Below are 22969 nucleotides of genomic sequence, written 5' to 3' on the forward strand. Positions count from 1 at the left end.
AGGGGAAAAGGCAAGGAACTGCTACACCCAAAAGCCATTGTAATACAATTTCCTGTTACATGACCGACATTCCTAAACTTAAGTGTTTCTTTCTTCCTTCTCCTCTTATTAATATTTCAGCACGAGTAGTAACACCAAACGGTGGTTCCCTTTCAAGAGGAAGTGAGAAAGAGGAAATGTACATGTTATCTAAATTCCTTTTATCTTTTTCATTAGCAAAATATCTTTAGTACAATGAAGCAATCCTGTGGCAGGATCTTGTCACCAAGACAAAGGGCTGAGAAATTAGTGTTACCATTTCTCTATAGCTTTTTTGGTGATGCATATTGTTAGAATTAAGCCAAATAAATATCCCGAGGAGATCTGCATTTCTGGTTAGCATCTTTTCCAGTGTCTGACAACTGAGGTGAGGGTTTTGGCTGGACTAGTACACAGAACTTTCACTGGTGAGCAAGCACTGATTGAGCACATGCTCTGCAGCATGGGAGGCCTTGTGGGCACAGAGGGATAAACTCCCAAGATCCAGGCCTCCAGAGACACCGCCTAAGACAGGGAAAGCAAGACGGGAACATGACAATCTGCCGACACAATGCCCAATGCATGGAGCATCCTTGGGGTTAGAAATAAATTTCTGAGGCCAGGCGAGGCAGCTCACACCTGTAATCCCAGCACTTTAGGAAGCTGAGGTGAGTGGATCCCCTGAGGTCAGGAGTTCGAGATCAGTCTGACCAACATAGTGAAACCCCCATCTCTACTAAAAATACAAAATTAGCTGGGTGTGGTGGTGCATGCCTGTAATCCCAGCTACTTGGGAGGCTGAGGCAGAAGAATCACTTGAATCCGGAAGGCGGAGGTTGCAGTAAGCTGAGATAGCGCCATTGTATTCCAGCCTGGGCAATAAGAGCGAAACTCCGTCTCAAAAAAAAAAAAAAAAAAAAAAAAAAAGAAAGAAATTTCTGGCCAGGCATGGTGGCCCACGCCAGTAATCCCAGCACTTTGGGAGGCTGAGGTAAGCGTATCGCTTCAGACTAGGAGTTCAAGACCACGCTGGGGAACATGGTGAAAGCCCGTCTCTACAAAAAATAGAAAAATTAGCCAGACATGGTGATGTGCGCCTGCGGTCTCAGTTACTTTGGAGGTTGAGGCGGAGAATTGCTTGAGCCCAGGTCAAGGCTACAGTGAGCTGAGATTGCGCCACTGCGCCCACAGCCTGGGTGACAGACCTTGTCTCAAAAAAAAAAAAAAAAAAAGAAAAGAAAAAGAAAAAGAAAGAAATGTCTTTGCTGTGGAAGTTTGAATAGGAACAGCTCGTATCCAGGTAGAAGAACCAGGAAGAGCCTGTGTAAAAAGGAATCTGAGTGGAATCAGCAGATACTAGAATCCAGATAGGTGGTGATACTTCCAACCAACAAAATCATGTCAGAGAGCCCCAAAGTAAGCAAGCAGGAAGAGCTGTCTGGGAGGCCATGCTGCGTGGCTGAGACACTGCAGAGAGCTCCTCTGTAGAGGGGGACATGTGGGGAGGATAAGACCAGGGTCTGGGAGGCCCCGGAAGCTGCAGCAGAGCCAGCTGCCAGGGACGTGGGGGGCAGCCATGTATGGATGCCCAGGGAATGAGAGGAGGAGAGAGCGACCCTGATAAACTCCATGCCCCATAGACATGAGGGAAAGGAGAAGCAACCCCTTATGAGGATGGAAATGAGAAAAGAATTCTTATCTGAGGAATCTGAGTCCTTTTAAATTATTAGGCCCAGAGAGACATTAAACTGAGAGAACAATCACATTCTACTTCCCCCTTGAGGCATGTGTTCACCTTTTTTTTTTTTTTTGAGACAGAGTCTGGCTCTGTCGCCCAGGCTGGAGTGCAGTGGCGCAATCTCGGCTCACTGCAAGCTCCGCCTCCCGGGTTCACGCCATTCTCCTGCCTCCCGAGTAGCTGGGACTACAGGTGCCCGCCACCATGCCGGCTAATTTTTTGTTTTTAGTACAGACAGGGTTTCACCATGTTAGCCAGGATGGTCTCGACCTCCTGACCTCGTGATCTGCCCGCCTAGGCCTCCCAAAGTGCTGGGATTACAGGTGTGAGCCACCGCGCCTGGCCCACTCCCTTTTCTTATTAAGCAGATTGCCCCTGATTCACTGAGCGGCTGGCGTGGCCACTGTTCTCAGGAAGGCTGCCTCTCAGTGCACATCCTGACCACTGGCTGTCTTCTTTATGCCCTTCCTTATTTGATCTAATATAATCAGTTTATCAGTTTGTTTATATTTCTTCCCTATCCTCATTCCATTAAAGTTTTAAATCACTTAAACATGATAAAGTGGGGGGAAAGAACTGGATTAATCAGGATTAGGAAATTACAGCTGACACAATATTCAGGATCAGGAAAATGTATCAATGCTGAGCCACAGACTGGGCACCCCTCAGCAGATAAGAGGGAGGGTGGACAGGCAGGATACAGGTCGTCCACAGAGAAAAAGCACATGCCAGTTTCTCAAGGAAAGCAGAACCCTTTCCTAGCACTCGCATCCAAACAAAGTTCTCACATAAGTCTTCCTAGAGGGGACACCACGTGATAAAGTGCTTTGCTATTCTAAGGGATCCAGGGGCCATGGGCCTCCCCTGAGAGTTACTGAATTGGAACCTCACTCTCACAGGACTCATAGGCACCATCCTGAGTGCTATAATTAAGAGCAGTGAGTGCAGTGAGCTGACGACACCCCCCCTACCCACACCATGCAGATGTTCCCCCTATAACCCACTGCAACCAGAGAGAAAACAAGTCCCAGGCTTCCGTGGGACAGAAATATTTTGCATATTTAAATGCAAACTTAAATGATCACTTATGCCAATAATTATCCAATGCTCAAAATATGATACTTATAACCAAAAAACTTACCTTTCCAATTCCTTAAATCTATATTTAAAGAGCAGCTTCTCCCATAAGAAATATTCATCTAGTGGCCTAGTTTTCTTCTACAGGAATTTTTGTAAGTTTTCAGCAATTTATGTGCAAAAGATTAATAAATATATCATTTGACATACACATTATATCCTTACACAGAAAATACCCTTAAGTATTTTACTTTTTCCAGAAATTTCCATTTTAAAGTATTTTAATTAAAAATATACCCAAACATGCTAGTTACATGGGTGGGTTTAATATGCAAAAATTGACTATGCTTTGTGCTGAGAAATTGTGCACTTTTAAAGTAAATTTTACTTTAATAAAGAGTTAACGCTGGGTGTGGTGGCTTGAACTTGTAATTCCAGCACTTTCGGAGAGTAAGACAGGCGGATTGCTTGAGTCCAGAAGTTCCAGACCAGCCTGGGTAACATAATGAGATGCCATCTCTAGAAAAAATTTTGAAAACTGGCCAGACGTGGTGGCATGCCTGTAGTCCCAGCTACTTGGGAGGCTGAGGTAGGAGGATCGCTTGAGCCTGGAAGGTCGAGGCTGCAGTGAGCAGTGACCTCACCACCGCACTCTAGCCTGTACGACAGAGCAAAACCCTCTTAAACAGACAAAACAGTAGGAGTGGCTGGGCATGGTAACTCACGCCTGTAATCCCAGCACTTTGGGAGGCTGAGGAGGGCGGATCACAAGGTCAGGAGATTTGAGTCCATCCTGGCTAACACGAAACCCGTCTCTACTAAAAATACAAAAAATTAGCCAGGTGTGGTGGCATGTGCCTGTAATCCCAGCTACTCGGGAGGCTGAGGCAGGAGAATTGCTTGAACCTGGGAGGCAGAAGTTGCAGTGAGCCGAGATCGCGCCATTGCACTCCAGCCTGGGCCACAGAGCGAGACTCCGTCTCAAAAAAAAAAACAAGAAAGAAAAACAAAAAACAGTAGGAGTGAAAGGGGTAAAGCTGCAACAATAAGAACTCTCGGCCAGACGTGGTGACGCATGCCTGTAATCCCAGCACCTTGGGAGGCTGAATGAAGCAGGCAGATCACTTGAGGTCAGGAGTTTGAGACCAGCCTGGCCAACACAGTGAAACCCTGTCTCTGCTAAAAATACAAAAATTAGCCAGGCATGGTGTTGTGTGCCTGTAATCCCAGCTACAAGGGAGGCTGAGGCAGGAGAATCGCTTGAACCCAGGAGCCCAGGTTGCAGTGAGCCAAGATGACGCCACCGCAGTCCAGCCTGGGCGACAGAGCAAGACACCGTCTAAAAAAAAAAAAAGGACTCTATTATACTGAATTCAAATCATCTTTTTAACAAACTGATGCATACAACTCTAAAGGTACTGTTATCTTTTTCTCTCTTATTATTTGGCTTCACATAATGACTTTCCTACCTGAATTTTCTGAAAGCAAATGCATTTTTTATCCAGACCAAGGAAAGTGTGAGTTGGAGGGGAAAGGTGGAGGCACAGCTGTTTTAAGTTATAAAGTAACACCACACACCAAACTGACTGAATTATTTCAAGGGCATTAAATATGGTAAATGGAGGCCTTTCTGCTAGCAATTAACATAAATTAAATGTTGATGGAAACTTCATCGGTGTCATGATCCTTACTTTTATTGTATTTGTGTGTTTCTGTATTGGAAACAGCACTGGCTTTATTACTTCTTGCACTATAATTATCACTAATGGATTTTACCCTAATAAGATCCCACCTGTATTTGGGATTATTTGCTTGACTTGTTTCTTTTTCTCACAGCTGAAACACAACAGCAAAGAACACAGGGGCTTGGCTTGCCTCCTTTGTCTGCAAGTGATTTACAGGAGAAGATTTTAAGCTCTGCTGTTGGCCTGAAAGTTTCTCTGGAATCTTACTCCAGATTTCCCCAGGACTGCTCCTTCCCTACTTTCAAAACTGTTGGGTTCTGTACGTCAAGGGATAATGCTTGGCAGCATATTTAACTTCATGCTTTCACAATGAGAATGGCTGTGCCTTTGCTGTCAGCTTCACTGCTGAAACACTCTGCACCACATTATTCATGACCCTGTGCTTTATCAAAGCAGCTCGACCTAACAATCCTCATTATATACAAGTTAATCCCAGTATGGCCCAAAGTATCAAGGAAGCCCTCTACAAAACAGCAGGATTCATTTCACAAACATCTCCTCTGAGAAATGTAAATTCTCTATTTAAGGTCTATGGTAATAAACTACAAGAGAATTGAGAGTGGTTTTGGAAATAACAAATAACACTGTTAGCCTTTTCCTATGACTGCAACACCAGGAGTATGTAATTAGGTTATTTCTAAGAAACTAGAAGTGCTCAGGCCATTCTGGTGTACTCTGGGCATGAAATCTTACTACTTTTCCAAGGTACCAAAAATACTTAGCTTATTTCCGCTTCATGCAACTGTAATTTTTAAGATGACAGACTGTAATAAAGCACTGGCTTTCATGAATCATTTCATAATGCAATTATATTTTACTTGTTACATTTCACTAATTACATTTTTATGTGGTTGGACACTAGTTCCATTTTATATGGTCCTGTCCCTCAATTTGGATTGTAGTCAGGTATATGAATTGCTAAGAGATCATAAATGTATGGCTATGAGGTGTAGGTGTGTGTGTGTGTGTGTGTGTGTGTGTGTGTGTGTGTGTGTGTGTGTGTGTGTGTGTGTGTGTGTGTGTGTGTGTGTGTTAAATAGAGACAGGGTCTCGCTCAGCAAGGTATATGGTCCTGTCCCTCAATTTGGATTGTAGTCAGGTATATGAATTGCTAAGAGATCATAAATGTATGGCTATGAGGTGTAGGGGGGGTGTGTGTGTGTGTGTGTGTGTGTGTGTGTGTGTGTGTGTGTGTGTGTGTGTGTGTGTGTGTGTGTGTGTGTGTGTTTTAAATAGAGACAGGGTCTCGCTCAGCTAACCAGGCTTGGAGTGCAGTGGCTATCATAGCTCACTGCAGTCTCAAACTCCTAGGCTCAAGCGATCCCTCCTGCCTCAGCATCCCATGTAGTTGGGACTACAGGTGCACACCACCACGTCCAGCTTTTTATTTTTTGTAGAGATGGGGAGTCTCGCTATGTTGTCCAGGGTGGTCTCAAACTCCTGGCCTCAAGTGATCTTCTTGCCTGGCCTCCCAAAGTGCTGGGATTACAGGCATGAGCCACCACACTCATCTCTGTAAGTTGTGTATTAATGTATAACTGGTGCCACCTCCACTAATGTATCCTTTAATCCTAAACAACTGAAAAGTGAGACTATGTTGCCATAATTTCGACGATTTCTCAAGCTTTTTCTTTCTAGTTTTTCCCATTTCCTGAACATGTTAATAGTTACACCCCCGTAACAGCATATACGCTATTTTTTTAAATAGGAGAAAACCGAGTCAGAGAATAGCCAATGCATGTTGCTCAACCCTCCCATTTCTAGAAAAAAAAATGCACAAACCAAAACAAGAAAAGGGAAGCCAGTCTCTTTGCATGATAGCTCAGAATAACCCGAATAAACACCAAAAAAAGGGGCTAAGCATGAAAGCCCTTTTCATCTCCACAACAACAGATCAGAAAATACACGTTACAATTTCAGGAGACCTCAGCAACTTCTGGAACTTGCCTGAAAAGGAAAAGCAGCTCAAAAGACCCTTTTAGAGAGAAGGTAGAGAACTTTCAATTGTGAGTTCAATTATGTGTTAAAAGGGCCTTGCATTTTTAACCTAGAAACACTTGTATAAGTAGTAACCAATTCAAAGCCTTCAAGTAGTTGCCAAACCATTCTGACTGCCCCAGCTGTCCCATAGCTGCCTCTGCACATGGCCCTACAGAGGTCTGTACCCACCTGGTCGCATCCTGCGTTCACCAGTTCCTGCAGCATTTGCCGGTTCACTTCTGCAGCTGAAGAGGTGCCCGATTCATTAGCAAAAGGCAACAAGGAATATCTGATTTCCCTCAAGGCTTTCTGATAAGGTCCGAACTTCGGGGTGGCTCTCATCTGCTGCTGCTGCCTGGTGGCATCTTTGCTCCCCAGGACTTTGGCATCCAGAGAAGTGTCACTGTTTGGTCCCGCGGGTAGCCCCTGAGCCGAAGACTTGGATGGCTGCTTTAACCCCTCACGAATCTCTTGCAGTCGCTGCCGGCTATTTCCAGAATAAGTCGTGGCAGGAAAAGTCTTTGGCCTCATTGTTAGTCCAGTTTCCTTTTACCATAAATACAATCTTCTTAAAGTGTTTTATTATTTAAAAAAAAAAAAAAAAAAAAACTGTCAATAGTATCAGTTTGTTGTAAACATACTTTCAAAATAATTTCCTTTTGAAAATGTTCTTTCCTTCCATTTTTGTTCCTATAGAGAACCTAAAATTTTCCAAAGTCTTCATTTTGAAGATTATCACTCTCTGAAAAAGAAAATAAATGGGAGAGAACTGTTCATTTGTCATTTTCACGCAACGTTAATGCTACTTTTCAGAAATAAACATTCATCGTGGAAATACACCGCTTGGAAAGAAAAGAAAGAACGCATCACCTCTCAGAAATGACAAAAATACTGTTCAACCATGGTTAGAGCACATGACATCTACGGCTGTCCCAAAATGTTTCCTGTAATACGTAATCTGCAATAAAGTAAATTGCTATAAATATTCAACTCAGGGCAAGAACAGTAGTATTAACAACTGACAGCTCATTTAAAATACTTCATTATAATAAAATTTTATTTTGAAACCCACAGCTTGAGGAGTATTTAAATTTTCTACATGGGATCTTGGATTTCTGGCTTGTTCCTAATAACCAATCCACTCCTTGTCCTTCATCCCCATGGCTTTACTAATCTCTCCCCCCTCACATGAGATGTGGTCCTTCCATATCTTTAGAAAACTTTCTGAACTTTTCCTTATAAAACCCTCCCAATTTTCCTAAAAGACACCACAAAGCCTGTCACATTAAAAGTGTCCCATGTTGCAAATGTTTCAATTGCAGTTTCCACACACACATTATGAGACTTTGAAGGTAACTACTTCCTTCGTTTTTTACAAGGTGGCCACTTACCGGCATTTTGACCTAAATAGTAAAATTAAAATATCTTTCTTGTAGCAATTGATACTGACACGGAAGGGGACTGGTAACAGCACGTAGGCAACTTCTCAGAGTGCACCAGGGCCACATGAACATCAAATGATCATGTGGGTAAGAGTTACTAGTAGAGAACTATGATTGCAGCATGGAAACCACCTTGTTATATGGAACACGATGTCACAAAGGCACTTTCCAATAGTAAATTCTACCTACCCAGGCCTAGTTCACGGCCTACTCTGCTGTTCTTTGATTCAGAAAGCAAAATCCAGCCCAAGTCGACACCGCCCTCAGCAGCCAGCACAGGTCACTTGTCACAAGGCTGGGTGACCCTGGACCAGTCCCTTCGCCTCCCTCAGCCCCACTCCCTGCTATGTAACAGAGACGGACGCTTAGGACAGTGGTGAGCACTGGGTCAGATGACAAGGGTGCCAGGCCCCGCAGTACTTGGAACACACAACATCCTCCCTATTCTTCACCCTGTGATGACTGTTTATATAACCAGCTGCTCTAACCCAGGCAAGGTGCCTGCTGGTGGGAAAGGCAGGGCCGGCACCCCACACCGCACCAAAGCCCTTAGTGGCTGCCCCTTCCCTCATCCATTCCCCCTTACTCCACAGAACTCAATGAGCCGATTTCGAAGGATAATCATTTTCGTTTTAATAAACGAAGAACAACTGATCCAAAAAGAATACCCTTTAAACGGGGATGGGCAGAGCGATCTGGATGTTTAGCTTCCATAAGGAACTTTATAACTGTAAACCGCGACCCTGCTTCACAGACTTTTTCAAGTGGATTAAAAAAAAAAAAAAGGATAGCTAATATTCACCCAGCCTTACACTATGTGTCAGGTGCGGTTCAAAGAGTTAATTTACATAAATCTACTGCACAACCATACGCAATAGCAAACACTAACAGATGACATTTGAATTCCTAGTCCTTGATTAGATGGGAAGGGGATTGTAAGCGTTTTAACTATCCCCTTTCACAACATAATTGTGAGAAGATTCCATTTAGAAGGTAAAAGAGAGACTAAATAAATTTCTCAACATGAAATCCCTACTTTAATACACAATATAATATAGTAAAGTCACTGAAATGACTGTGTTAAGACTGTGCAGATATCGAGCTATTAGATCCAGGGACAGCCCAGATCCCCTGGGGCCTGTACTGGCCACATACCAGAAGCCTAGAGCTCTGCTTAATTGGTGTAAAATGGGGCATATTGCAGCCACACTAATTTCAGTGATTTTGTGCTCTAAGCATCTGTTTTGAAATACCTAACTTTGTAAAACCGTAACTTCACATTCCAACAAAAACAGAGGTTCTGAAGATGATGCCAAGCAGTATGGAGGATCCTAGGAGTGACTCGGTATGTCTGGGAAGAGGCAGTAGAGTTCTTTCTTTTCCTATAGGAATTCACACAAATCACTTTGTTTCCAATCTTAAGTTTTCTTCCCTTTCTTTGAAAACTAAAATAGAGAAAACACAGCCATACTATCTTCACAAGAACAATCAATGCAAGGGAGGGCCTGACAATAAGCAGTTTCTTCATGCTCAAAATACATTCACTCGGCCATCTACTCATCTAGCCCATCCACCCTCTATCTACCATACAAACATTTCTTAAATACCTACTCAAGGCTGGGCGTGATGGCTCACGCCTGTAATCCCAGCCACTTTGGGAGGCCAAGGCGGGCGGATCACCTGAGATCAGGAGTTCGAGACCAGCCTGGCTAACATATAGTGAAACCCTGTCGCTACTAACTAAAAATAAAAAATTAGCCAGGCATGGTGGCGGGTGCCTATAATCCCAGCTACTTGGGAGGCTGAGGCAGGAGAATCACTTGAACCAGGGAGGCGGGGGTTGCAGTGAGCCGAGATCGCACTATCGCTCTCCAGCCTGGGCAACAAGAGCGAAACTCCGTCTCAAAAAAAAAATTAAAATAAAATAAAAAAAAACCTACTGAATCTCAGGCACTGATAGGATAAATGAAAACAAAATCTTGGCTTCAGCAAGTTTACTGTCAAGTGAAAGCTGGGGTGAGGCAGGCAAATAAACAGCTTCAAAAAAAGAGAGATGCCTGGAGAATAAAAAAGAGCTCTAAGGTAGAAATAATTAGACCTGAGTGTCAGGAGGAATGGAATTCCAGCTAGAGGGAACAGCATATGCAAAGAAGCCTTTAGGCTCTACCTACCACATTCAGGTCTGTGCAATGCAGGCTCTTCCTGGAGACACAGGAGGTCAAAGGACTGGGGGGTGGTGGGGGTGTCTCGTGGGATGAAACCATGGAGGTATCCAGAGGTTCAATTCCCGGCCATGTTGAGTCTGGACTCAGTGCAGAGGATGGGCAGCCACTGCGTATGGTTCAGCTAAGAAGTAACAAGGCCTGAGTGGAAGGTGGGCTTAGAAGGGACAAGTGCAGCACTTCCTGGGTGAGGAGCAGCAGCCCCGGGGAGCAAGGGGAAGGTGTTTCAGGTCTGGAATGAAAGGCACAGATGGGGGATGGTGGGGAGGGGTGCTGGCATCTGCATATGGGACATTTGCCCAGCCAGTGGCCTGCCTGCTCAGCCATGAAATGGAGCTACCAGGTGAGTGGATGGCTGAAGGCCCTCCCGGCTCACTCACATTCCTTAGAGGAGCAGCCACCTGGGATATGTCTCTTTTTATCAGCAGTGACATTAGCAGGGCACAGAAGGAGCAAGCTGCTTTTCACTCAGCTATGAAAGGGCAAGAACCACAAGAGACAATGCAGACTGAAGAAAAAGAACCATGAGAAAGTTCCATGTTAAAGCCAGGATGCAGGGATGTTCTCTCCCCCATCACTGGGAGTTGGGGGTGGCTGAAGGAGGTCCTAGTTGACTCTGAGGCTGGAAAGCTCTCTCTGGAATCTGCTCTAAAGAAACGAAGCTGGCCGGGCGCTGTGGCTCACGCTTATAATCCCAGCTCTTTCGGATGCCGAGGCAGGCAGATCACTTGAGGTCAGGAGTTTGAGACCAGCCTGGCCAACACAGTGAAACGCTGTCTCTACTAAAAATACAAAAATTAGCCAGGTATGACAGCACACCCCTGTAGTCCAGCTACATGGGAGGCTGAGGCAGGAGAATCCCTTGAACCCAGGAGGTGGAGTTTGCAGTGAGCTGAGATTGTGCCACTGCACTCCAGCCTGAGCGACAGAGGAAGACTCTGTCTCATAGATAGATAGATAGATAGATAGATAGATAGATAGATGGATGGAAAGCTGCTAAAAGCCAGGAGGAACAGTAAGGCTTTTGGGGGTGGAGGGGGTAGGGGCAATCCACTTATTTAACATATATTTTTTAAACTGCACAGATTTTAAGATTGACAAATGTTCACCAAGAGAACACACTCTTGTAAATAGCGTCCAGATCAAGAAGTGTATCATTATTACAACCCCAGAAGCCCCCAGGCCCCCACAGACCAAGGGGAACCCTCAAGGGGAACCACCTTCATGTTGTCTAACACCAAGGATTAGTCTGACCAGTTTTTGAACTGTATATCCAAGGAATTATGCAATCTCTACTCTGTAGTTGAGCACATTTCGTTCAACACTATATTTGCAGATTCATACACGTAGTATGTATATAGCAGAAGCCTGTCAGTTGTCACTGCTGAGTAATATCCCCTTGTATGAATACACCATAACTTAGGCATCCATTCTACCTAATGGACGTTTAGGTTGCTCCTGGTCTGGGCTATTACAAATGGCACCGCTGCCATTCAGGCTGCCATGGCTCCAGGCCCAGAGCTGTGAGGAGCTGCAGCGTGGGTGCTCAGCTCAAGGCCTGGCTTCCACCGTCGTGCCAAATACTTCCCAGTAAAAACACTTGCTGAAGAGCAACTGGACAGCCCCTGGAGAGGCTGTAAAAAGGCACCCCTTCCTCAAGAAATGTTTTGTTTCTATATTATTGTACAGCACCAACAACTCTCCCTGGGGAGCTTTCCGGAGCCCTGTGGGCAAGAGGCCCTGGCCCATGCATAGACACGCCTTGATACCACAGTCATGGGGGGGGGGGGGGGGCGGGAAAAGGCTGAGTCAAATGGAAGGCGTGAACGGGACCTCTGAGGCACAGGAGAGAAAGAAATGGTCTTAGTGCAAGTCACAGAGGAGGGTGATCATGTGCGCCCTCTAGAAGATGTGTGACACATACGCTGTGTCAGGGGAGGTGAGGCTCTACTGCCACCCAGGTCTTCTGTGAGTGGCTAAAAGTCTCCAAACAGACTGCACATGCCCTCATATAAATGTGTATACATGTGATGTGAGACAAGCCCTCTTATATGTAGGGCCCTTGAGCAGTGCACAACCTGAACACCCATACAAGGTGACCCTGTTACTTGGTCCTGAGGATGCAGAAAGACTGATTTGCCTCTGACTTTAAGGAGCTCATAGCTCAAGATAGGAAGGCAGAGGAGAAAATCAATTATTTAAATACACTACAGGGTATGTGTCACAATGAAAGTTTGCCCAAAGAATTATGGGGATCTGAAACAGAGGGCAGTTACAGGATAGAGAAAAGTGGGTGTATTCAATAGCACTAAGAGGTAGAACCCATAGGAGTAAGTAACGTTCACTGGAAAGGACTGATATGAAAGATGAGCCCAAGTTTCTGGTTTGAAAAATGGGGCCAGTGGTGGTGCCATTCTCTGAGCCAGGAAACCTCACCTGTCTGGGCAATGCGGCCCACCAGGAAAGCAGCGTCAGTGGTGGACGAGGAAGGCAGTGACCAAAGGTGAAAAAGCACAGGGCAGGCTGGGTCCAGTGGCTCACACATGTAATCCTGGCACTTTGGGAGGCCAAGGTGGGAGGACTCCTTGAGCCCAGGACCTGGAGACCAACCTGGGCAACACAGGGAGATGGTGTTTCTAAAAGTAATTAAATAATTAGCCAGGTGTGGAGGCACACCTATGGTCCCAGCTGCTCAGGAGGCTGAGGTGGGAGAATCACTTAAACCCAGGAGGTAGAGGCTGCAGTGAGTCAAGGTCACACTACTGCACTCCAGCCTGGGAGTCAGGGCAAGACCCTGTTTAAAAAGCACAGGGCGGGGAAGCTCACTGAAAACTGGGTGTGCAGTGCTAAAGTGGCTGGAGGTGGGAGGCCTGTGTCCTTCCCCAGCTCTGGCACTGAGCGTGTGGTCTGAGCCTGTCACTTAACCTTGCTGAGCTTCAAGCTCCTGCACGGTACCAAGGGTCTAACACCTGCTACTATCTGACAGGCTTGCCTTGAGGATCGCAGTGGTGCTGTGTGTGACAGCAGGCTCAATCTGTAATGCATGATATACTGATCAATTATCACCATTACTAATTAAAGATTTATAATAAATCTTTAATATAATAAATCTTTAATAGGCAAAAAAGGTTTAATGAGGCCAGGAGATAAGACCATGGAAAAATTACCAAACTGAACACAGAAACAGGTATTTCATGTTTGCTCCAAGTGACTCCTCTTTATTTTTTATTTATTTATTTATTTGAGAGAGTCTCACTGTGTCACCTAGACTGGAGTGCAGTGGCTCAATCTCAGCTCACTGCAACCTCCACCTTCTAAGTTCAAGCGATTCTTGTGCCTCAGCCACCCGAGTAACTGAGATTACAGGTGTGCACCACCACACTCAGTTAATTTTTGTATTTTTAGCAGAGATGGGGGTTTCACCCTGTTGCCTAGGCTGGTCTCAAACTCCTGATCTCAAGTGATCCACCTGCCTCAGCCTCCCAAAGTGCTGGGATAACAGGTGTGGGCTACCGTGCCCAGCTGAGTGACTCCTCTTTAAATCAGTGTTTGAGAATGATGCTTAGAAAGTTAAAGTAGCTTTCTTTTAACTGTAAAGACAGAAAAGCACAAAGAAGAAAAGTTTAAGTCTTTCCTCTCTGAAACGTGCCTGCAGCCAGGCGCCAGGTTGCTCAGTTCTGAGCAGCATCTGAGCCTCAAGATGCTGACTGCGGCTCAAACACCAGGTCTGGGTTGACTCTGTGATCCCGTGTATGGCAAAGGCACCAATGCTTCCTGTCCTCCCCAACCTGTAAAACCTTTCTCTCAGCTAGAAAAACCCAACCCTGGGCCGGGCACAGTGGCTCACGCCTGTAATCCCAGCACTTTGGGAGGCTGAGGCGGGCAGATCACGAGGTCAGGAGATCGAGACCATCCTGGCCAACATGGTGAAACCCTGTCTCCACCAAATATACAAAAATTAGCTGGGCGTGGTGGCACACACCTATAGTCCCAGCTACTTAGGAGGCTGAGGCAGGAGAACTGCTTGAACCCGGGAGGCGGAGGATGCAGCGAGCAGAGATCATGCCACTGCACTCCAGCTTGGCAACAGAGTGAGACTCTGTCTCCAAAAAAAAAAAAAAAAAAAAAAAAAAAAAAAGCCCAACCCAACCCCACCTGCCTGGCTCACTCCTACTCCTAAAACCTCAGCCTAGAACACCTACCACAGAAGGACCTTCCTGACCTCCCCAATCTAAGGGACCATACATGTTCACTACCAGCCCTTAGCACCATCACTGGCTGGTGTGCTTCCTCTTGAAGAACCTGATAGCACCATGAGGGCAGGAGCATCCTGTTTGGTTTACCCCCATCTACTCCCAGGCATGCACACACAGGCCCACGCAACATCTGTTGAAAGACACAGGTTAGTCACTCAGCACTGAGTCTGCGTCCTCAGTTCCACACTGAGGACAAAGCCTGCCAGTGCCACCCCAAAGGTCTAAGGTGATAAAGGAGAATGAAGCCTCAGTCAACAGCAGCTCCTTCTCTGAAGTTTAACATGCAGGTCTAAATGAAATGTGCCCAAGGGAGGTTCACATAGAACAAAAGTCGCAGGACTATGGCATATTATTCAGCTATAAAAAGGAAGGAAATCCTGTCATATGCAACAATAAAGATGTACCTCAAGAACATTATGCTAAGTGAAATAAGCCAATCACAAAAAGGAAATATTGTATGATTCCAGTTATGTGAGTTACCTCCAGTAGGCAAATTCATAGAGACAGAAAGAAGACAGATTACCAGAAGAAAGGGGAACAGGGAATTTTTATATAAGGGGTACAGTTTTTGTTTGGGATGATGAAAAAGTCTTATGTATAGACAGTGATGATGTTTGCAGTAATGGTGCATTTAATGCCACTTAACTGAACTGTATACTTATGAATGGTTAAAAGGATAAATATGTATATTTTTCCTCAATTTTTAAAAATGGGGAAAAAAGTCTCCTAACTATTCCTATTTAGCAAACTCGTGTTTGAACAACGGCTCCCTTTTTAAACATAGCTACACGGCTGGGTGCAGTGGCTCACGCCTGTAATCCTAGCACTTTGGGAGCCGGAGGCAGGAAGATCACTTGAGGTCAGGAGTTCAAGACCAGCCTGGCCAACATGGCAAAACCCTGTCTCTACTAAAAATGCAAAAATTAGCTGGAAATCGCTTGAACCTGGGAGGCGGGGGCTGCAGTGAGCCGAGGTCATTCCACTGCACTCCAGCCTAGGCAACAGAGCAAGTCTCCACCTCAAAAAAAAAATTAAATAAATAAATAAACATAGCTACACAATGAGAAGACTGGACCTAGGGACTGGGTAGAATATAACAGGGCAAAGTCTCCACGTGAAGTCCAAACCCTAGGGCAGCTGCACCTCCCCACCCCACTGGCCCTCCACCACACAGACACTGACTCACAGCAGAGCCACGCTCCTAGAGACACTTGGGGTGTTAAGCATCTGTGGGTGCCGCAAATATTCAAATAGTAAAATCAACCAGGGTAGTCGAGTCTGGACATTTCTATGTCGATGTCTGTTTATACCTGAGCAAAGAAATACTAAGTGGCTGTGCCCTTAAACAGAAGCCAGATCACGAGTCCTGGTTTTTCTTTCCTTTTCCATTCCCCCCTCAACATTTGCTTATGAAAAATTTCAAACATACAAAAAGGTTGAGAGGATTATTCAGTGACATCCCTAAACCTACCACCTGGTTTTGTTTGGTACGGAGGGAGGGGGAGGACCGCACACCCTGTTCTGATTTTTTCTCCATCTCCCACCATAGTGAGGTACTAGTCTAGGGATACCACAAGGGCTGTCCCTGTCTTAAGCGAATATGCAAAATAGTACCTACGGATAAACTGTGTTCTTGCCTGAGTACTTTAGAAAGGATGAAATGTTCCTTCAGTTTCATAAAGAATGAAAGCATTTTTTCAGCTTGAGATTGTGTATTTTAAGCTTTAGTTTGAAGACAGTTGATTTCATGGCCAAATTATGAACTTTTGAAAGAATTTTCATGAGAATACTCCCATCAGTCAAGACCGCAGCTAGAAATGAACAACTCTGACATACTACTATATCATTTTAATGAGACTTCACATATGGGAAATTTTTCTTTCATCAAGAGTTTTATAAATATGACCCTCATGGATGTGGACTTTAAAAAAATGGGGATATCAAGCAAAGTAAATTAACTTTGGAAATTTCTTTGGCATCACCAATTGATTAAAACACATTTTAAGTAAGAAACTACAAACACTGGAATTTTAAAACCGTAACAACTCACAAAACAAAAACACCTCATTCTCTAAATCCAGAGCTGAGACAACTACTAAATCCCATGCTTAATATAGGTGGCCTGTGTGAACAATGTGAGAGCAAAATTTTAAGCATGCCTTTAATTTGGTCCTACCAAACCCAATTCCAACCCTCAATCCAATCCTGGAAAATGCTATCAGATGTTCAAGAATTTTTATTCTAATTTCTCCTAGTGCTTCAGAAACCCACACTGGCTGCCAAACACACATCAAGCACCAACCAAGGAACCAACCAAACCAATGTCTCATAGGACCTGCACTAATGACACACGTTGGCATTTTCTGAAGCAGGATTTCTTGAACCTAAAATTCCAGCTATTATTTAAATCATATCCCTACTATAATTAACTAGCAAAGCTGAAACTAAATCAGGCAGACGGGCCAGGCCTCTAGCCAGATGCTAAATGTCAGAATCATAAACCACTATGTGGATGTACCACTCCAGCACTGTCAGGCCAGGAAGCCACAGGCCAAGGGCTACCTCTCATAATGAGGGCCTTTGAAGAAGGCAGTGATTGCATTCCTCTGGGAATCCAGGAAAACACACTTTAGAAGAATTCCCACTCTCCAATAGCAGCATCATCACAAGGCTCAGAGAATCTGTCATTGCCATATGTGTACTGAGCATTGTGCTGGACACTATAAGGTCTCACCCAGGTAGAATCGGGTCTTTTTTTTTGGGGGGGGGCGGGGCAGGGTCTCACTCTGGTTGCCCAGGCTGGAGTGCAGTGGCAAGATCTGAGGGGGAGTTTCGCCATGAGATGGGGTTTCGCCATGTCACCCAAGCTCGTCTCGAATTTCTGGACTCAAGCGATCCCCCTGCCTCGGCCTCCCAAAGTGCTGGAATTACGGGCATGAGCCACCATGTCCAGCCAGGGTATCACTTCTACATAAGCTTACAGTATCAGGGAAAAAGACACCATCACATTCTCTATTAGACAGCTTTGTACATGATATTTTTATGATATACATTATGCAAATATAAATGGCATAAAAAAAATTGAGCTACAGAAGTCTGTACTCAAGATATCGCAAGAGTGACCAAGTTGCAGATACATTATTAGTTCTTTGCAGCTTTCCTAATAGCAAGCGACCCAACAGCATGGGCCATTTTATATTCAATTTCATAGCCTGGCAGGGGTTCTCAATCGTTAAGAAAGCCTTGCCTCCTCTGCACCCCTCCAAGTTTTGGATATGCTCCAGCTAGGGAGTTAGAACACCCCTCCCATTTGAGAATCACTGCTATGGACTGAAGTAATAAATACTGTGACTGTCCAAATAATCCCTGCCTACTTCCATGGAGGAGCACAATTCTTCAAGAAGGTGTTGAGATTATTTGGAGAAGGTATCTTAGAGAAAGGGATGTTTCACCAAAATTAGAAAGGCTGAAGGGCTATGATTTGATGGAGAAAGTGTGAAGCTATTCTTGGAGCCTGGAACTTCCAATGAAAAGGCTCAAACGTGGGAGAGAAAGATGAAAAAAACAGCCAAAAAATGTTGAGGGGGCAGGTGTCGTACGGGTACATTTAATGAGAAAAATGAGTGAGACTCCTGAGTAAGAATGGAGTTAACTAGCAAAGAACCATGTTGGCCCTTAGCATTCCTGCTCAAGATAACTGCCTAGGGGCAGGGAGGCTCACTATTCCAAACAGAGGCCCACTCCTTTCAAAATCCAGCTTACATTCTTAAGATCCTTACCATCCTAACTGATCAAGGGTCTATAGGATCTAAACTACACTACAAGATTCTAACAATCAGTGTTAACAAGAAATACGAACCATGGCTACAAAATATGGGATTTTTTCATTTTTCTCCCAGAAAAATTCCCATGTATGTCAAATATTGTCACACAAACAAAAAGTATTTGTGAATTAACTTAGAACACTTGTCACAATTAACTTCACACGATCTAGATGATAACCAACAAAGTCTTCCCACGGTGAACGGCAAACATTAAACAATGCCAAATTTTCATTCTAATTTTAAGATCTTAACCAATGTCTTTATTTCCAATATTACCTTGCTGTTTTCATACTTTCAAAATAAAACTAATAATCATGTAACAGGCCGGGCGCGGTGACTCATGCCTGAAGGTGGGTGGATCACGAGGTCAGGAGATCAAGACCGTCCTGGCTACCACAGTGAAACCCCGTCTCTACTAAGAAAAAAAAAAAAAAAAATTAGCCAGGCATGGTGGCGGGCGCCTGTAGTCCCAGCTACTCGGGAGGCTGAGGCAGGAGAATGGTGTGAACCTGGGAGGAGGAACTTGCAGTGAGCCGAGATTGTGCCACTGCACTCCAGCCTGGGCGACAGAGCGAGACTCCATTTCAAAAATAAAAAAAAGTAAAAAAAAAAATCATGTAACATTACGTAACATTAGCCTTAAAATACTGAGAGAACAGCTAACAGTGAAATGAACATCCCAAGCAGGGCTGCCCTCACACTGGGGCCATCACAGGGCACTCTATGTAATAAAGCCCATTACAGAGAGCAGCAGTGACCTAGCATACAATGGGAACAATGCCCCTGGACTTGTGTAATTTGAAGGCCGATTCCTTCTAGAGGAATTACTGAGCAATAGACTTTTTAAAAGGAAGAAGATTCAGAGAATGTTTAGAGCTAGAAGTCAGTCACTTCAATCAAGCCTTACCCTTCTTTCTGTTCATCAGAATATTTCGGTACTTTTTAGAACAGATTTAGTCAAGACAGAGTCAATGCATTTGAATTTATCTTCCGTATTTCTTCACGCCAACTGTTTCTCAAAAGTCAATAAGAAATACTGTTTAGAAGTTTCACATGATTTTAACTACAAAATAAAATACAAAAGCAGCTTTTCAAAAATGGTGTTGGTACGGTTTTTCCAATACAAAAAAGAACACCTCTCCCATAACCCCAGCTTCCTGAAATCCTTCCTCTGTTTATGGTCAATTTATCAGCTTCAATCCCCACCCTACCCCACCCCTCGGTGGAGTTTAGGAGCCCAGGGCTGGCTATTTACAACATAGCATTTAAAATAACAAGGAATCTTATTGTAACATCATTCCCCTCCCACCAAAAGAAAGCCCCTCCCACCAACCCTGTGATTTGCTAAGGAACATGTACAGCTCCAATTTACACTTAAACTATTTCAAACTCGATGGAGAAGCCAGAAGAATCCCTTCCAGTTCTATAATTCAATGATTCTAGTAATTCACCTTGGTAATTTTGCAAGACAGGCTAGCGTCTGCTCAGATACCTTAAACTGCCTGAGATTTGGAAAGTTATTAAATGTTCACCAACTTATTTTCAAAGGAATGCTGGTATATTCATTACACTATTGTTATTATTATATTCAGTGCCTTCTATACCTGCATGAGACAAAATTTTGTGAGACACTGACTTGCTAATTACAGTTAAATAGACGTCATAAACAGTTTATACGCTCTCATTTTGGAATATTTTTTTCTGTTAGGACCTTATTACAACAGTTGTTACAGAAAAAAAAAACTTAAAACATACAAAGCAGCTTACCAAAAATATACAAGATTTAGTACAAATTTCCTAATAATCAGCCATGAGTTACTTTTTCCATGATTAAGGGAAGGCCCCTCATCTTCTAAGTTAAAATTTTAAGCAGAACACTTGTGCAAGATCACACACATTTTTGTGATTTCCCATTCAAATTTCAGTATATTTGTTTCTTATTAAAATATGGGCAAACTTTCCTTTAAAAATGTACATATTTGTTGAATACTTTGTGAAAAGAGCTGTTCAGCTATTAATTTGAATTATTTGCCGGCCAAATGTATACTCTATGGCTTAGTAGTTAAGGTGAAATAATTTTTTTAATGCTATTACATTAAAAACACTCTTGGCTGGGTGCGGTGGCTTACGCCTGTAATCCCAGCAGTTTGGGAGGCCCAGGCGGGCGGATCACAAGGTCAGGAGATTGAGACCATCCTGGCTAACACGGTGAAACCCCGTCTCTACTAAAAATACAAAAAATTAGCCGGGCGTGGTGGCACACGCCTGTAATCCCAGCTACTCGGGAGACTGAGGTAGGAGATCGCTTGAACCCAGGAGGCGAGGTTGCAGTGAGCCGAGATCGCACCACTGCACTCCAGCCTGGGCGACAGAGCAAGACAACGTCTCAAAAAAAACCCAAACAACAACAACAACAAAAAACACTCTTATATGATCCTAGAGAAGCGTGAAAATGTAAAAGTTCTTGTTCAAAATTCTTGTCAGGTGGGGCGCGGTGGCTTCACGCCTGTAATCCCAGCACTCTGGGAGACCGAGGCAGGTGGATCACCTGAGGTCAGGAGTTCGAGAGCCTGCCTGGCCAACACGGCGAAACCTGTCTCTACTAAAAAATACAAAATTAGCTGGACTGGTGGCGTGGGCCTGTAATCCCACCTCCTTGGGAGGCTAAGGCAGGAGAATCCCTTGAACCTGGGAGACGGAGGTTGCAGTGAGCCGAGATCGCACCACTCCCCTCCAGCCTGGGAGACAGAGCGAGATCCTGTCTTAAACTAACAACAACATTTTTGTCAACAAAATCTGCAAGTTAAGTTCTTTCATGGTGATCCTCGCAAAATAGCATTTCTCATCCAAAGGCCTCAGAACAGCCGCCAGCCGCCGAGCTAACTCGGGACCCTGTTACCGGCTGCTTGGCGCCCTGGTCGGGTGGGTTTTACCTTCTTCAGGGTCCATTCCTCGCCTCGCCCCCCGCTCCCAACCCTCGGGACACTGGAGACTCGGATTTCACAAACGGGTTTGCTCCAGGCCGCACTCCATCCCCGAGGGAAAGCTCCCCAGAAGTTCTGGAGTTGGGCTGAAGGATGTGATGGCAAGATGTGAATGATGTCAGAATCCCCATCTCCAGAGTCCGGCAGAGGAGCTAAGCGCAGGTGAGCTTACATCAGAAGAGAAAGCCAAGCCCCGCACACGTCGCTAAACTAGGGCACGGGAATGGCGTGTTATGCAACGGCCGCCGCTCGCGTGGCCACGAAAGCGCTCCTGCGGCTCGGGCCGCGTCCCGCCAAGACCGTGAACAAACTCGCAGAGTTGGCGCGGCAGCCGGCCGGGAGACGCCGAGCAGGGCCTGGCCGCCCGCGGCCCGGGAGGAACGGCGCCCCCAGGGTCCGGTGGCCTCTGAGGAGCTGACTGGCCCGTGGGCCGGCGGCGCGGCCGCGGGGGACGGGGTGGGAACCGCGCGGCGGTGGGTGAGGCGGCGCAGCCACCGGGGTCTGAGAGGCGGCGCGGCCTCGACTGCGGCACGGCCGTGGGTCCGTCGGCTCGCGGGACGACGGGGCGGCCGGCGGGGGCCAACAGGGAGGGCCCCGAAGGACTGATTGGCCCGTGGGACGATGGCGCGGCCGGGAGGAGGGCCCCGGCTCCGTAGGACCGCTGCGCCGCCGGACGCGGGGGTCCCGAGGCTGTCAGGGGCGCCCCGCCGGGCGTCTAGTGGAAAGCCGAGCCCCCGGGGACAGCGGAAGCAGAGGCGCGCCCGGCGCTACGGCCTTTCGGGTCTAGGACACCGCCCCCGGCCCGCGCCGCCCCTGCCCCGCCGGGATCCCGGCCGCCCCCGTCGCTGCACAACAAAGCGGCGCAGCCCGGCTGCCCCCGCCCGACGCCGGCCTCCAACTTCCCCGGCTCCTCTGGAACCGGCTCCGCGGGCTCCGTACGGCCTGGACTACGCGCCGCCGGGCGGGGGCGGCTCCGGGCGGGCGCCGACCGTGGGGGCAGGGCGCAGGGCTCCGTCCGGACAAACTTCCTCGGCCGCCCCGCCGGGCGCCCTTCCCGGAGCCTCTGCCCCACGGTAGGTGCGCGGAGCCGCAGGGCTCGACCGCTTCGCGGAAACTCTCGCCACCCTCCCGGCTGTCGCCCCGACCCCAGCTCCCAGCCCCCTCACCTCCAGGGGCGCGGTCTACACCCTCGGGGGCGTCCTGGCCCGCGGCTCCCGGGCCTCGCGCGCCGGGAGACCGGGCACTGGTGGCTGGAGCTGCTGCTGGCCGCGCAGGGACGGGGGAGCCCCGGGCGGCGGCGGTGGCGTGGACGGCGACTGCTCCATCTTCCCGGGGCGCTCACGCCGCGGTTCCAAAGCGCAGACCCAAGTGGGACATTCGCTACATTGTTGGCATTCCACGGGCGTCACGTGACCCCGCCTCCCGCGTCACTCTCGGCCGCATACCAGTCCGGGCGGGGCGCCTGCGGCCCCCTGCTCCTCCGCGGCCGCTCCGCCCAGCCCCGCCCGGCCGCGCTTCCTGCCTCCGGCCTCGACCGCCACCTGCCCACGGCCTCCCTACTGGCCTGCGGTAGCTCGCCAGGGCCTCTCGGACCTATTTGACTCGCTGCTATCCGCCCCCAAACTTGAGTATTTGCCCTCTCGACTGCATTTGTATTAAAAGTTGGTAACTGTCGTTAAAGCC

The 22969-nt window shown here is 46.5% G+C and overlaps 1 protein-coding gene across 1 annotated transcript in view; it reads right to left on the reverse strand.

The window, feature by feature from the left end:
* LATS2 (large tumor suppressor kinase 2) overlaps window positions 1-22673 on the reverse strand; it is a 94468-nt gene extending 71795 nt beyond the window's left edge. The window contains exons 1-2 of the mRNA XM_054447277.2: window positions 22453-22673; window positions 6748-7300 (exon numbers count right to left, since the gene is read on the reverse strand). Of these exons, the coding sequence (XP_054303252.2) occupies window positions 6748-7089 (342 nt within the window). The 5' untranslated portion in view covers window positions 7090-7300; window positions 22453-22673. The remainder of the gene's footprint in view (window positions 1-6747; window positions 7301-22452) is intronic.
* Between the last annotated feature and the right edge of the window lie 296 nt (window positions 22674-22969).

The sequence above is a fragment of the Pongo pygmaeus genome, chromosome 14 (assembly GCF_028885625.2).
Source record: "Pongo pygmaeus isolate AG05252 chromosome 14, NHGRI_mPonPyg2-v2.0_pri, whole genome shotgun sequence".
NCBI classification, from domain to species: domain Eukaryota; kingdom Metazoa; phylum Chordata; class Mammalia; order Primates; family Hominidae; genus Pongo; species Pongo pygmaeus.